Raw genomic sequence first — 13,840 nt, 5'->3', positions numbered from 1 at the left:
TGCATTTACAGAGCAGCGGTAGCTCAGGGAGTTTTTGTCCAAGTCAACAGTATTGGATGTTGGCTGTAATATGTAATCTAAGACCTGCTGCAATCAGGGCTGTGGAGTTGGAGCCCATTTTGGTGGAGTCGGTGTAAAATAGACCGACTCCTAAACTATATAATAAATTGGGTACAGTAGGTCAATGCAGTTTGTGGGGAATATTTTTTTCATAAGATTTTGGGAGTGTTATGAAGTGTCCTATAAATGTCTGTCCTATTCTTGATCTAAGGTCTAGTCTATTAGCTGAGATGAATCTGTGCTGCAGTTTATGTTCATGCAGGGGCGGACATACCGCCGGTTCAACCGGTGCAACCGCGTCGGGGCCCAGAGCGGGAGGGGCCCGACCCGACGGACATACACGGCACGTCGGCAATCGGCATTGTTGTGACTGCTGCCGCTGCGTGGATCATGATCCTGTAATGAGCGCCGGGCCGGCGCCGCGGGACCCAGCGAGTGACATGACCGCTGGTGAAGAATCTCAGAAGCTGCCGTGCCCGGCGCCCGCCACTGCCCGGAGTCTGCGGAGACCATTCTGTCCACAGTCCGGGTCTGGGAGAAGGAGCCAGGAGCAGATGAGTATCATAGTTACCTGTCCACGATCCACGCGCCGGGCGCCGCTCCATCTTCCCGTCTCGGCGCTCTCTGACTGTTCAGGTCAGAGGGCGCGATGACGTATAGTGTGCGCGCCGCCCTCTGCCTGATCAGTCAGTGTGGAGAGACGGGACGGTGAGGACCAGCGGGCGGGCAGAGACGAGAGTCGAGCCGAGGTGAGTATGTCTTTTTTTTTCTATTGCAGCAGCTTATATGTGGTGGCACAGGCGTTATATATGGAGCATTTATCTATGGGGCCATAATGAATTGTATGGAGCATTATATGTGGCGGCACACTTTATAGGGAGTCCATATAAAGCTGTGCCGCCACATATAATGCTCCATACAATTCATTATGGCCCCATAGGTGCTCCATATTATGGATGGAGCATCTATGGGGTAATAATGAATTGTATGGAGCATTATATGTGGCGGCACAGCTTTATAGGGAGCATCTATGGGGCCATGGCATGATGGCATAATGAATTGTATGGAGCATTATATGTGGCGGCCCAGCGTTATATATGGAGCATCTATGCCATAGATGCTCCATATAAAGCTGTGCCGACTGCCGCCACATATAATGCTCCATACAATTCATTATGGCCCCATAGATTCTATGGGGCCATAATGAATTGTATGGAGCATTATATGTGGCGGCACAGCTTTATATGGAGCATCTATGGGGCCATAATGAATTGTATGGAGCATTATATGTGGCGGCCCAGCATTATATGGAGCATCTATGCCATATGGGGCATATGATTCTATGGGGCCATAATGAATTGTATGGAGCATTATATGTGGCGGCACAGCTTTATATGGAGCATCTATGGGGCCATAATGAATTGTATGGAGCATTATATGTGGCGGCACAGCGTTATATGGAGCATCTATGGGGCCATAATGAATTGTATGGAGCATTATATGTGGCGGCACAGCTTCATAGGGAGCATCTATGGGGCCATGGCATAATGAATTGTATGGAGCATTACATGTGGCGGCACAGCTTTATAGGGAGCATCTATGGGGCCATGGCATAATGAATTATATGGAGCATTATATGTGGTGGCACAGCGTTATATGGAGCATCTATGGGGCCATAATGAATTGTATGGAGCATTATATGTGGCGGCCCAGCGTTATATGGATAATAAATATTACAACTTATATGTTTACATAACTTTGTTGCAGTATGGGGGGGGGGCCCAGGAAAATTTCTTGCACAGGGGCCCTCTGCAGTCTGTGTCCGCCCCTGTGTTCATGATAAGTAGTGAAGCTCCTCCTCTAAATATAAGGGAAAAAATAACAAACACAGGGAAGGAATGCCTGCATTCATCTCAGAACTTCTGAAGTGAGCAGGAAAGCAAAATTAAGGTAAGTACTTCTTAAAGCATATCTAAACTTTCAATAAACTGTGCATAAATCAATAGTTCAGTATATGTTGTCTCTGTATGCTTGTTGTTTTAGTTTGTTTTTATATACACTATACATAGATTATCAGGGGCAAAACTGTTTTCTAACATCTCAAATTTAGAAATACAGTAACAGGATCGATTAGAACATATATATTTTTGTGTGTGTGTTCTGGAATATGATTCAGCACAAACATGCTCCCTCCTCCCATCTTCATAGACTGTGAAGAAATATGATGTGAAGCATTTAGTGAGCTGTACCCTGAGACAAGCCTGACATTGAAAGTTCAGAGTAAAGCTATCTGACAACATATTTTACAAACTTTATACTTATCATCTGTATTATTGATTTATGCAAATATTGTTTTATTTCTATCTTAAATTATACACTGCATGATTCCCTATTCTTGCAAAAATTACAATATGTATAAAGAAAAACATTTCAGCTCACCCATATGTGAATCAGATCAATGTGGTCATGAAGAGATCCGAGAAATAGCGTCACTGCCAAGACGCTGAAGACTTGAAGAAAAAATGGAAAAATCCAGCTCCAGGGATTAAAATAGCTAAAGATTTATTTAAACATTTTAAAATTAGACAAGTGCTCCTCCTAGGACTAAGAACAGAGGTTGTTCGAAACGCGTTCAGTGGTTCATGGCTGTTCCTTAATATTGCACTTGTCTAATTTTAAAATGTTTAAATAAATCTTTTGCTATTTTAATTCCTGGAGCCGTATTTTTCCATTTTTTCTTCAAGAATTACAATATACCTTATTTTTTACAGGACAAAATTATTTTGAGAGCGAATTTACATAATTACAAATTTTCTAAGAAGCGTCTTCTGAAGTCAGCTGTATTTTAGCATGTCATAGTGACTCAAAATAAAAAAACATTTTGTATGTCAGTGTGACCCAGATGAAAACAAATGCTGTGATGCCAAAATCAGTGCATACTCAGGCAGTGATAAATGCGCCTTCAAGAGCTTCCAATATAAAAAGACATTTACAACGTTGCCACCCAGAAGTTTACAAAGCTGTGATTTAAAAAGATCACAGCACCACCAAGAAACCAGAGACCTGCACTTCCTGCGAGGCAAAGGAGGAAGAAACAGCGTCTCAGACATCAGTTACAAGATATTTTGTAAGTGACAAAGTTACTGTAACAATGAAAGCAGATGTGTTTAAAAGACAACTCATGGAGCGTGTCGTGAAGGACAGTGTACCATTATCATTTGCACGACAATGGCCCGCAAACTTGGTGTTTCTCTGTAAAGAGAAAGTATTAGAAAATTAGTGATTGAAGAAGCCCTTAACCAAAAGGAAGATCTTAAAAAGACTCTCGAGACGCTTTGTGTTTCTCAAAATGGATGCCTGCACACGTCACAGAGTGAACTATTTTGCTATCAATGTTCGATATGTTTGTAACAACAAAAAATTGTTACTAAGACGCTGGCAGTAAAAGATACTAAATCTCATCACAGCATCCAGTTTCTCCAGACCTTAGTGGAAAACGTTCTGCAAGATTATGAACTCAAAAAAGAACAGGTTCTTGCTATTGTAACTGATAATGCTTCAAACATGATAAGTACAATTAAACTGATGAATGAGAATAATGAAGGTGAACAGGAGCTAGAAGAACATTTCACATTCAGTAGTTGGAGCTGGAAGACCCCAGTCCTGTTCCCATAACAGAGGAACAAAGAGATATTACTACAGAAGAACAACACAATGATTCTTTACAATTAGACGATCTTGTTGAAGCTGCTTCACACCTCTTTCCTATTCATCAGATGCGCTGTGTTGTGCACACGCTGCAGCTGGCAACAAGAGATAGTCTGCAAGTGGGACATGCTGGCACTCTGATTAGCAAAGTGAGGAAATTGGCTATTGCTTCCAGAACCCCTGAAATTGATTCCATCTTGAAGAGACATGCTGGAAAAGGGGCAATTGTGAATCAAGCCACTCGGTGGGGCAGCTCCTTTTTATTGATTGAGCGATTGCTTGAGCTGAAACCCTTCCTTGTAGATATGGCCAACCCTCAGGTAACCCTACATGAAGGTCAATGGACACAGGTGGCTGAATTGAAGGAATTGCTTCATCACCCATTTACAGTGACTAAAAAGTTACAAGCGGAGGATTTAACTCCTGGCATTTTTATCAAGGAGTGGAGGAACTTGTTGTTTTGCCTTTCACAAAGAGGAGGTTTAATTGTAGATGGCATTACTGCTTCAATGAAATGGAGAGAGACACTGCTATTAGAAAATAAAATTCTTCTGGCAGCTGTTTGTTTATGTGGACCTGAGTCATTGTGTATTGCTGGATGATCAACAGCTTACTAAAGGAAAAGAAGATCTGATTGAGGTAGTAGTTAGTATGAGTAGGCTACAGAACGGCCAGGAGCCAGAGGACTCAGGTCCTGCCAGTGCTGCTGCCGATTCTTCATCCTTATCTGATGAGAAGTTTGATTTCAATAAGTATTTAGACAACATGGAGCAGGCAAAGCTTTGCCGCAAGGAAAAAGATTCCACTCCCATAGAAAACAGATTGACTATATCTCAGCTAAATTTTTCACTTGCTCTCAAAGAAGTAGGAGAGTTCAATCTTTCATCAAAACTGACTGTGACCAAGTTAGTTACTTTATACCCTGAAATTTAGAGATGTTGCCCATGTGGTTACTTCTTTGCCACAACCCAACTTAGTGTAGAGAGGTTGTTCGCTAGCCTTAAAATAATTAGGTCAGATTTGAGGTCATCTAAGAAGAAGGAGGATCTGATGGAGGCGATACTATTTCTCAGAACAAATTCATATACTGCACAAATGTTATTCAGATATATACGAAAATCAATAAGCATGCATTATAAGTGGCCGAGAGCATAATTAATGTTAGAGAAAAACTCTCCCAGTGTAAGTCTAATTATATAAAAGCATCACTCCCAAGAAGATGCATATCATACTAGCGGAAAAGGGAGTCCAGACACTGAAGATTTATTAAAAAATATAGAAATTTTATTAATATATAAATATAGACAATACCAAACAAAGATAACCAAAAAATACAGTAAACAAATGTAGAAAATAATCCCAACATGTGGGGGAAAGGAAAAGTCAACCAGTACACTGACAAGAAGGGCACACACCTATAATATGATCTGGGCAAAGAGTCTCACGCATATGACTAGCAAATCATGTTCCCACAGTGGGGGAACATACTCAGAGAGGCTGGCGTATCAAGACACATGTTGTGCCATACTATCTTGAGGTAACACTTAACTAAAAGTCACACTAAACGCTAACGCCACTGACGCCACTCCCTTTGAGAAAGCGATACTGTGAAACGCACGTCAGGGGTGCTGTGAAGGTCACACAGGCACTTTGATCTACTATGGGTAAGTTTAGCGTGACTTTTAGTTAAGTGTTACCTCAAGATAGTATGGCACAACATGTGTCTTGATACGCCAGCCTCTCTGAGTATGTTCCCCCACTGTGGGAACATGATTTGCTAGTCATATGCGTGAGACTCTTTGCCCAGATCATATTATAGGTGTGTGCCCTTCTTGTCAGTGTACTGGTTGACTTTTCCTTTCCCCCACTTGTTGAGATTATTTTATACATTTGTTTACTGTATTTTTTGGTTATCTTTGTTTGGTATTGTCTGTATTTATATATTAATAAAATTTCTATATTTTTTAATAAATCTTCAGTGTCTGGACTCCATTTTCCGCTAGTATGATACAAATGTTATTCAGTACGTTTTTGTGGAAAACTTTTTTTTTTCCACTTAATGCATAGTGTATATTAAATTTTAAATATGCAAAAGTTTTTTTGTTCTAAAGTTGTATTCCAATAAATATATTTGTTCTATCTAAATGGCTTGATTATTGTATCATAATAATGACTAAAAGCCTTATGTTACCATTTTTATACAGTAAATTTATCACTTAAACTTAAACATGAGACATGTATGAGGGAGTCGGAGTCGTGGAGTCGGTGCCATGGAAATTGAGGAGTCGGAGGTTTGGCTTACCGACTCCACAGCCTTGGCTGCAATAACTCTGATCTTGGCTATTTTTAGACACCTGAATGCTGCAGTCAATAATGGCATGTGGATTCACAGGAAAAAGTGACTTTCTGTCACTCATTGTCCATGAGAATGAGTTTCACCTGTAAAAACTTAATTGCCAAAGACATACTCATTCAGACATCCGTTTTTCATGGATGAGTACTATCAGTGTTTTTCACAGATACCAATTTCATTTGTAGGCTATTAGAGGTATGAACGCACACAAAAACACCAAGTTAAAACCCATGTAAAAAGTCCAACCTGAGAGCCCGTTCATGTTTAGCATCTTGAAGTGGCTAACAGCCCCCGTCATCACCGTGTTTGTACTCCTATGAAGCCTATGTGTAATAGAACTTTCAATATAACTTCCTTCTCTTTAGTGATATGCTAATGTTTTATAATGATTCTCCTAGTGACTGCCCAGCTTTCCGGACACAATGGATACTCTGGAGGGAAGGTCATATTTGTGGACACTGAAAACACATTGAATCCTTTTTAGCTGTATATTAATTGTATTGTTACATATAGAATCTTTTGCATATTTTGAAAATTATGCATTACTAACCTCGGGGCTTGATGTCACCTGACAATATAAAGGGACATCAACCCTCCCAACTATCACCCCACTTGTCACTGCTACAAGGCAAGTGGGAAGAGCGAGGCTAAAGCCGAGGTCACACTAGCGATGAATACTGACAAGTGCTATGTGATAAAACATCGCATAACACTAGGACCAGTATTCATCTATGGGGCAGCTCCCATCAGCGTTTTTTTTCTCAGCCGTTTTCAACGTGCAAGTGAAATGGCAGCATGCTGTGATTGTCACCGACACTCGGCCGAGTCTCGGCTCACTCGCACCCATATAAGCCTATGGGTACGAGTGAGACCACGCACATCACTCGGATATCATCCGAGTGATGTGCGATATACGCTGACCCCGGCAATGGAGGAAATGGAGAAATTAATTTCTCTGCCTCCTCCACAGCTGTTCTCTGATCCTCTCTGAGCGAGAGGCTCGGAGCACAGACGCATGACACTCGGCTCCAGGTCGCAGCAGAGTAGGAGCTGAGGGTCATTATCATATCGCATCTGATGCTCTTGCATCAGATGCCATATGCTAGTATGACCCCGGGCCAAAGTGCCAGAATTGGCGCATCTTACAGATGCGCCTTTTCTGGGGTGGCTGATAGCTGTTGTTTTTAGCCTGGGGCCAGTATAGATGGCTCCTTCCTAGGCTATTAATATCAGCCTGCAGCTGTCTGCATAGCCTTTGCTGGTTAGTAATTATAGGGGCACCCTACGTAATTTTTTTTAGGGTGCCATATTTTAATAGCCAGCAAAGGCTAAGTATACAGTTGTGAACTGGTATTAATAGCCTGGGAAGCTCCATGGGTATTACCCTCTTCCCAGGCTATAAACATTGGCCCCCAGCCGTCAGCTTTCGCTCTGCTGGTCTGAGTGCTGTGTAATTTTTTTTCTCTCGCACCCATAGTCTTGCATTGGCGAGTCTCAGCCGAGTCTCTGTGACAATCGCAGCATGCTGCGATTTTACACGCAAGCTGAATACGCCACAGAAAATAAGCCTTGATGTGAGCTGCCCAATAGATTAAAGGGAACCTGTCACCTGAATTTGGCGGGACAGGTTTGCGGTCATATGGGCGGGGTTTTGGGGTGTTTGATTCACCCTTTCCTTACCCGCTGGCTACTTCAACCCAATATTGTGGCCAGCATACAGCCAGCGGGTAAGGAAAGGGTGAATCAAACACCCGAAAACCCTGCCCATATGACCGCAAACCTGTCCCACCAAATTCAGGTGACAGGTTCCCTTTAACGTTGGATCGAGTGCTATGTGATGTTTTCTAGCATAGCACTCGCCCATATTCTACGGTAGTGTGATGCCGGGCTAAGAAAAAAAATCGCAGCATGCTGCGGTCTGTGTTAGGTCAGTGTTAGGCTAACTTCACACGAGCATATAAAAAAATTGTCTATCCAGAAAAAAAGGACAATTTGTCATCCGAATGCCATCTGTATGTTCTATTTTTTACATCCATATGCCATCCGTTTTTATACATTAGTTAATAACATTTACAAAACCATATTCTGCTTATTATTTTAATAACTGCAATGTATCCTTAAAAATCATCCAATATTAATCATTTGTATTGGATCCAATTTTTGTTTGCAATCCCTTAGAATTACATAGGTGATGTTCATCCGAAATACAGTATATACGGTATATTGCATACTGCAATTTTTTTTTCACTGCCATTCCATCTGTGTGAAAAGCCTGTCATCTTAACAGCTCAATTGTGGTGAATATTCACTAATTTCGTGCAAAGTGGAACATCCCTAAGAATGTGAAAACCTAATGAGGTGACAGGATGGATCTTAAGGGTATGTGCATACGCTGTGCGGAGTTTTCTGGACTGATTTTGGTACATCCGCAGTGCGGTTTTCCTGCGGATGTACCAAAATCAGTGCAGAAAAATCCACAAAATTGCCGTGGATTTACCGCGGTTTTTGTGTGGATTCCACCTGCGGTTTTACACTTGTGCATCCCTATTGAGGAGCAGGTGTAAACCGCTGTGGAGTCCGCACAAAGAATTGACATGCTGAGGAAAAAACACCGCTGCGTTTCCGCGCGGTTTTTCCGCACCATATGCACTGCTGATTTTGTTTTCCATACGATTAAATGGTACTCTACAATGCATGGAAAACTGCTGCAGATCCGCAGCGTCAAACCCGCTGCGGATCCGCAGCAAAATCCGCAACATGTGCACATAGCCTAAAGGAATATTCCAGCCAGAGTATGTACACTTATGCCTGGGGTTGGTGCATTAAACAAGGATTCAAACCCATCAGGTCTTATGCAAAATGTAATTCAGTGAACCAGACTGAAAAGATGGATATACTGTTTTAGGTCTAGTGCAGGACCTAAGAGGATAGTACATGACATAAAAAATGCAAAGAGAGAGAGAGAAATCGGTATCATTACATAATCCCTGTTTCACACACTGTAATTTCTCACATTCTACACTAGACATTGCACAATATTACCGTAGTTTTACATAGAATTTATCTTGCAAGTGGATCAGGACACTACTTTAAAAAGGCATTACAGATGTTCTGATTTGTAGGTATATAGATAGATAGGGAAATCCCCATACTGGTTTAAGAAAAAAAAATCATATTGTTTGCGTCTTCTGCAAATTTCCAGTTCTAAATTAATTTTAGTATCGGTATGATTCCTTGCATGTTATAGACTGTGTAAGCATTACAGTATTTAAACAATTGTCATGATATATGTTATATTCTTATCATACTATTTCATTTGGTGTTAATTTTTTTTCGAAACAATTATTCCTTAATAATGTTTGTAGCCGCCCCGATCGTCTTCGAGATATAGCTGATCGATTTGGTGTGGATCATGATGCAATGCTCGACAATGTGTTATATGCCCGAGCTTATACAAGTAAGAGACAAAACATGTTTAACCCCTCTGTGACCTTAGACGTACTATCCCGTCGAGGTGCCCTGGGCTTATCTGACCCTGGACGGGATAGTACGTCATAGCCGATCGGCCGCGCTCACGGGGGGAGCGCGGCCGATCGCGGCCGGGTGTCAGCTGCTTATCGCAGCTGACATCCGGCACTATGTGCGAGGAGCGGTCACGGACCGCCCCCGGCACATTAACCCCTGGCACACCGCGATCAAAGATGATCGCGATGTGCCGGCGGTGCAGGGAAGCACCGCGCAGGGAGGGGGCTCCCTGCGGGCTTCCCTGAGACCCCCGGAGCAACGCGATGTGATCGCGTTGCTGCGAGGGTCTCACCTCCCTCCCTGCTCCCTCCAGCCCCGGATCCAAGATGGCCGCGGATCCGGGTCCTGCAGGGAGGGAGGTGGCTTCACAGAGCCTGCTCAGAGCAGGCACTGTGAAGGCTGCAGCGCTGCATGTCAGATCAGTGATCTGACAGAGTGCTGTGCAAACTGTCAGATCACTGATCTGTGATGTCCCCCCCTGGGACAAAGTAAAAAAGTAAAAAAAAATTTTTCCAAATGTGTAAAAAAAATTAAAAAAAATATTCCAAAATAATGAAAAAAAAAAAAAATATTATTCCCATAAATACATTTCTTCATCTAAATAAAAAAAAAAACCAATAAAAGTACACATATTTAGTATCGCCGCGTCCGTAACGACCCGACCTATAAAACTGTCCCACTAGTTAACCCCTTAAGTAAACACCGTAAGAAAAAAAAAAAAAAAACGAGTCAAAAAACAACGCTTTATTATCATACCGCCGAACAAAAAGTGGAATAACACGCGATCAAAAGGACAGATATAAATAACCATGGTACCGCTGAAAGCGTCATATTGTCCCGCAAAAAAAGAGCCGCCATACAGCATCATCAGCAAAAAAATAAAAAAGTTATAGTCCTGAGAATAAAGCGATGCAAAAATAATTATTTTTTCTGTAAAATAGTTTTTATCGTATAAAAGCGCCAAACCATAAAAAAATGATATAAATGAGGTATCGCTGTAATCGTACTGACCCGAAGAATAAAACTGATTTATCAATTTTACCAAACGCGGAACGGTATAAACGCCTTCCCCAATAGAAATTCATGAATAGCTGGCTTTTGGTCATTCTTCCTCACAAAAATCGGAATAAAAAGCGATCAAAAATGTCACGTGCCCAAAAATGTTTTCAATAAAAACGTCAACTCGTCCCGCAAAGAACAAGACCTCACATGACTCTGTGGACCAAAATATGGAAAAATTATAGCTCTCAAAATGTGGTATTGCAAAAAATATTTTTTGCAATAAAAAGGGTCTTTCAGTGTGTGACGGCTGCCAATCATAAAAATCCGCTAAAAAACTCGCTATAAAAGTAAATCAAACCCTCCTTCATCACCCCCTTAGTTAGGGAAAAATAAAAAAAATGTATTTATTTCCATTTTCCCATTAGGGCTAGGGTTAGGGCTAGGGTTAGGGCTAGGGTTAGGGCTAGGGTTAGGGCTAGGGTTAGGGCTAGGGCTAGGGTTAGGGTTAGGGTTAGGGCTAGGGTTAGGGCTAGGGTTAGGGCTAGGGTTAGGGCTAGGGTTAGGGTTAGGGTTAGGGCTAGGGTTAGGGCTAGGGTTAGGGCTAGGGTTAGGGTTGGGGCTACAGTTAGGGTTGGGGCTAAAGTTAGGGTTAGGGTTTAGATTACATTTACAGTTGGGAATAGGGTTGGGATTAGGGTTAGGGGTGTGTCAGGGTTAGAGGTGTGGTTAGGGTTACCGTTGGAATTAGGGTTAGGGGTGTGTTTAGATTAGGGTTTCAGTTATAATTGGGGGGTTTCCACTGTTTCGGCACATCAGGGGCTCTCCAAACACGACATGGCGTCCGATCTCAATTCCAGCCAATTCTGCGTTGAAAAAGTAAAACAGTGCTCCTTCCCTTCCGAGCTCTCCTGTGTGCCCAAACAGGGGTTTACCCCAACATATGGGGTATCAGCGTACTCAGGACAAATTGGACAACAACTTTTGTGGACCAATTTCTCCTGTTACCCTTGGGAAAATACAAAACTGGGGGCTAAAAAATAATTTTTGTGGGAAAACAAAAAGATTTTTTATTTTCACGGCTCTGCGTTATAAACTGTAGTGAAACACTTGGGGGTTCAAAGTTCTCACAACACATCTAGATAAGTTCATTGAGGGGTCTAGTTTCCAATATGGGGTCACTTGTGGGGGGTTTCTACTGTTTAGGTACATTAGGGGCTCTGCAAACGCAATGTGACGCCTGCAGACCAATCCATCTAAGTCTGCATTCCAAATGATGCTCCTTCCCTTCCGAGCCCTCCCATGCGTCCAAACGGTGGTTCCCCCCCACATATCGGGTAGCAGCGTACTCAGGACAAATTGGACAACAACATTTAGGGTCCAATTTCTCCTGCTAACCTTGGAAAAATACAAAACTGGGGGCTAAAATATAATTTTTGTGGAAAAAAATTTTTTTTTATTTGCATGGCTCTGCGTTATAAACTGTAGTGAAATACTTGGGGGTTCAAAGCTCTCACAACACATCAAGATGAGTTCCTTAGGGGGTCTACTTTCCAAAATGGTGTCACTTGTGGGGGGTTTCTACTGTTTAGGTACATTAGGGGCTCTGCAAACGCAATGTGACGCCTGCAGACCATTCCATCTAAGTCTGCATTCCAAATGGCGCTCCTTCCCTTCCGAGCCCTCCCATGCGCCCAAACGGTGGTTCCCCCCCACATATGGGGTATCAGCGTACTCAGGACAAATTGGACAACAACTTTTGGGGTCCAATTTCTCCTGTTACCCTAGGGAAAATACAAAACTGGGGGCTAAAAAATAATTTTTGTGGGAAAAAAATTTTGTTTTATTTTTATGGCTCTGCATTATAAACTTCTGTGAAGCCCTTGGTGGGTCAAAGTGCTCACCACACATCCAGATAAGTTCCTTAGGGGGTCTACTTTCCAAAATGGTGTCACTTGTGGGGGTTTCAATGTTTAGGCACATCAGTGGCTCTCCAAACGCAACATGGCGTCCCATCTCAATTCCTGTCAATTTTGCATTGAAAAGTCAAACGGCGCTCCTTCCCTTCCGAGCTCTCCCATGCGCCCAAACAGTGGTTTACTGCCACATATGGGGTATCAGCGTACTCGGGACAAATTGGACAACAACTTTTGAGGTCCAATTTCTTCTCTTACCCTTGGAAAAATAAAAAATTTGGGGCAAAAATATAATTTTTGTGAAAAAATATGATTTTTTATTTTTACGGTTCTGCATTATAAACTTCTGTGAAGCACTTGGTGGGTCAAAGTGCTCACCACACCTCTAGATAAGTTCCTTAGGGGGTCTACTTTCCAAAATGGTGTCACTTGTGGGGGGTTTCAATGTTTAGGCACATCAGTGGCTCTCCAAACGCAACATGGCGTCCCATCTCAATTCCTGTCAATTTTGCATTGAAAAGTCAAATAGCGCTCCTTCCCTTCCGAGCTCTCCCATGCGCCCAAACAGTGGTTTACTGCCACATATGGGGTATCAGCGTACTCAGGACAAATTGGACAACAACTTTTTGGGTCCAATTTCTCCTGTTACCCTTGGTAAAATAAAACAAATTGGAGCTGAAGTAAATTTTTTGTGTAAAAAAGTTAAATGTTCATTTTTATTTAAACATTCCAAAAATTCCTATTAAACACCTGAAGGGTTAATAAACTTCTTGAATGTGGTTTTGAGCACCTTGAGGGGTGCAGTTTTTAGAATGGTGTCACACTTGGGTATTTTCTATCATATAGACCCCTCAAAATGACTTCAAATGAGACGTGGTCCCTAAAAAAAAATGGTGTTGTAAAAATGAGAAATTGCTGGTCAACTTTTAACCCTTATAACTCCCTAACAAAAAAAAAATTGGTTCCAAAATTATGCTGATGTAAAGGAGACATGTGGGAAATGTTACTTATTAAGTATTTTGTGTGACATATCTCTGTGATTTAATTGCATAAAAATTCAAAGTTTGAAAATTGCGAAATTTTCAAAATTTTCGCCAAATTTCCGTTTTTTTCACAAATAAACGCAGGTACTATCAAAGAAATTTTACCACTATCATGAAGTACAATATGTCACGAGAAAACAATGTCAGAATCAGCAGGATCCGTTGAAGCGTTTCGGAGTTATAACCTCATAAAGGGACAGTGGTCAGAATTGTAAAAATTGGCCTGGTCATTGACG

The 13,840-nt window shown here is 41.8% G+C and overlaps 1 protein-coding gene across 1 annotated transcript in view; it reads left to right on the top strand.

The window, feature by feature from the left end:
* DMC1 (DNA meiotic recombinase 1) overlaps positions 1 to 13,840 on the top strand; it is a 286,638-nt gene that overhangs the window by 134,804 nt on the left and 137,994 nt on the right. The window contains exons 6-7 of the mRNA XM_069737606.1: positions 6,520 to 6,592; positions 9,487 to 9,578. Coding sequence (XP_069593707.1) covers positions 6,520 to 6,592; positions 9,487 to 9,578 — 165 coding nt within the window. The remainder of the gene's footprint in view (positions 1 to 6,519; positions 6,593 to 9,486; positions 9,579 to 13,840) is intronic.

This window comes from Ranitomeya imitator, chromosome 8 (genome assembly GCF_032444005.1).
Source record: "Ranitomeya imitator isolate aRanImi1 chromosome 8, aRanImi1.pri, whole genome shotgun sequence".
Classification (NCBI taxonomy): domain Eukaryota; kingdom Metazoa; phylum Chordata; class Amphibia; order Anura; family Dendrobatidae; genus Ranitomeya; species Ranitomeya imitator.
Note: the sequence above shows the minus strand (reverse complement) of the source record. Positions and strands in the feature narration are given on the sequence as shown.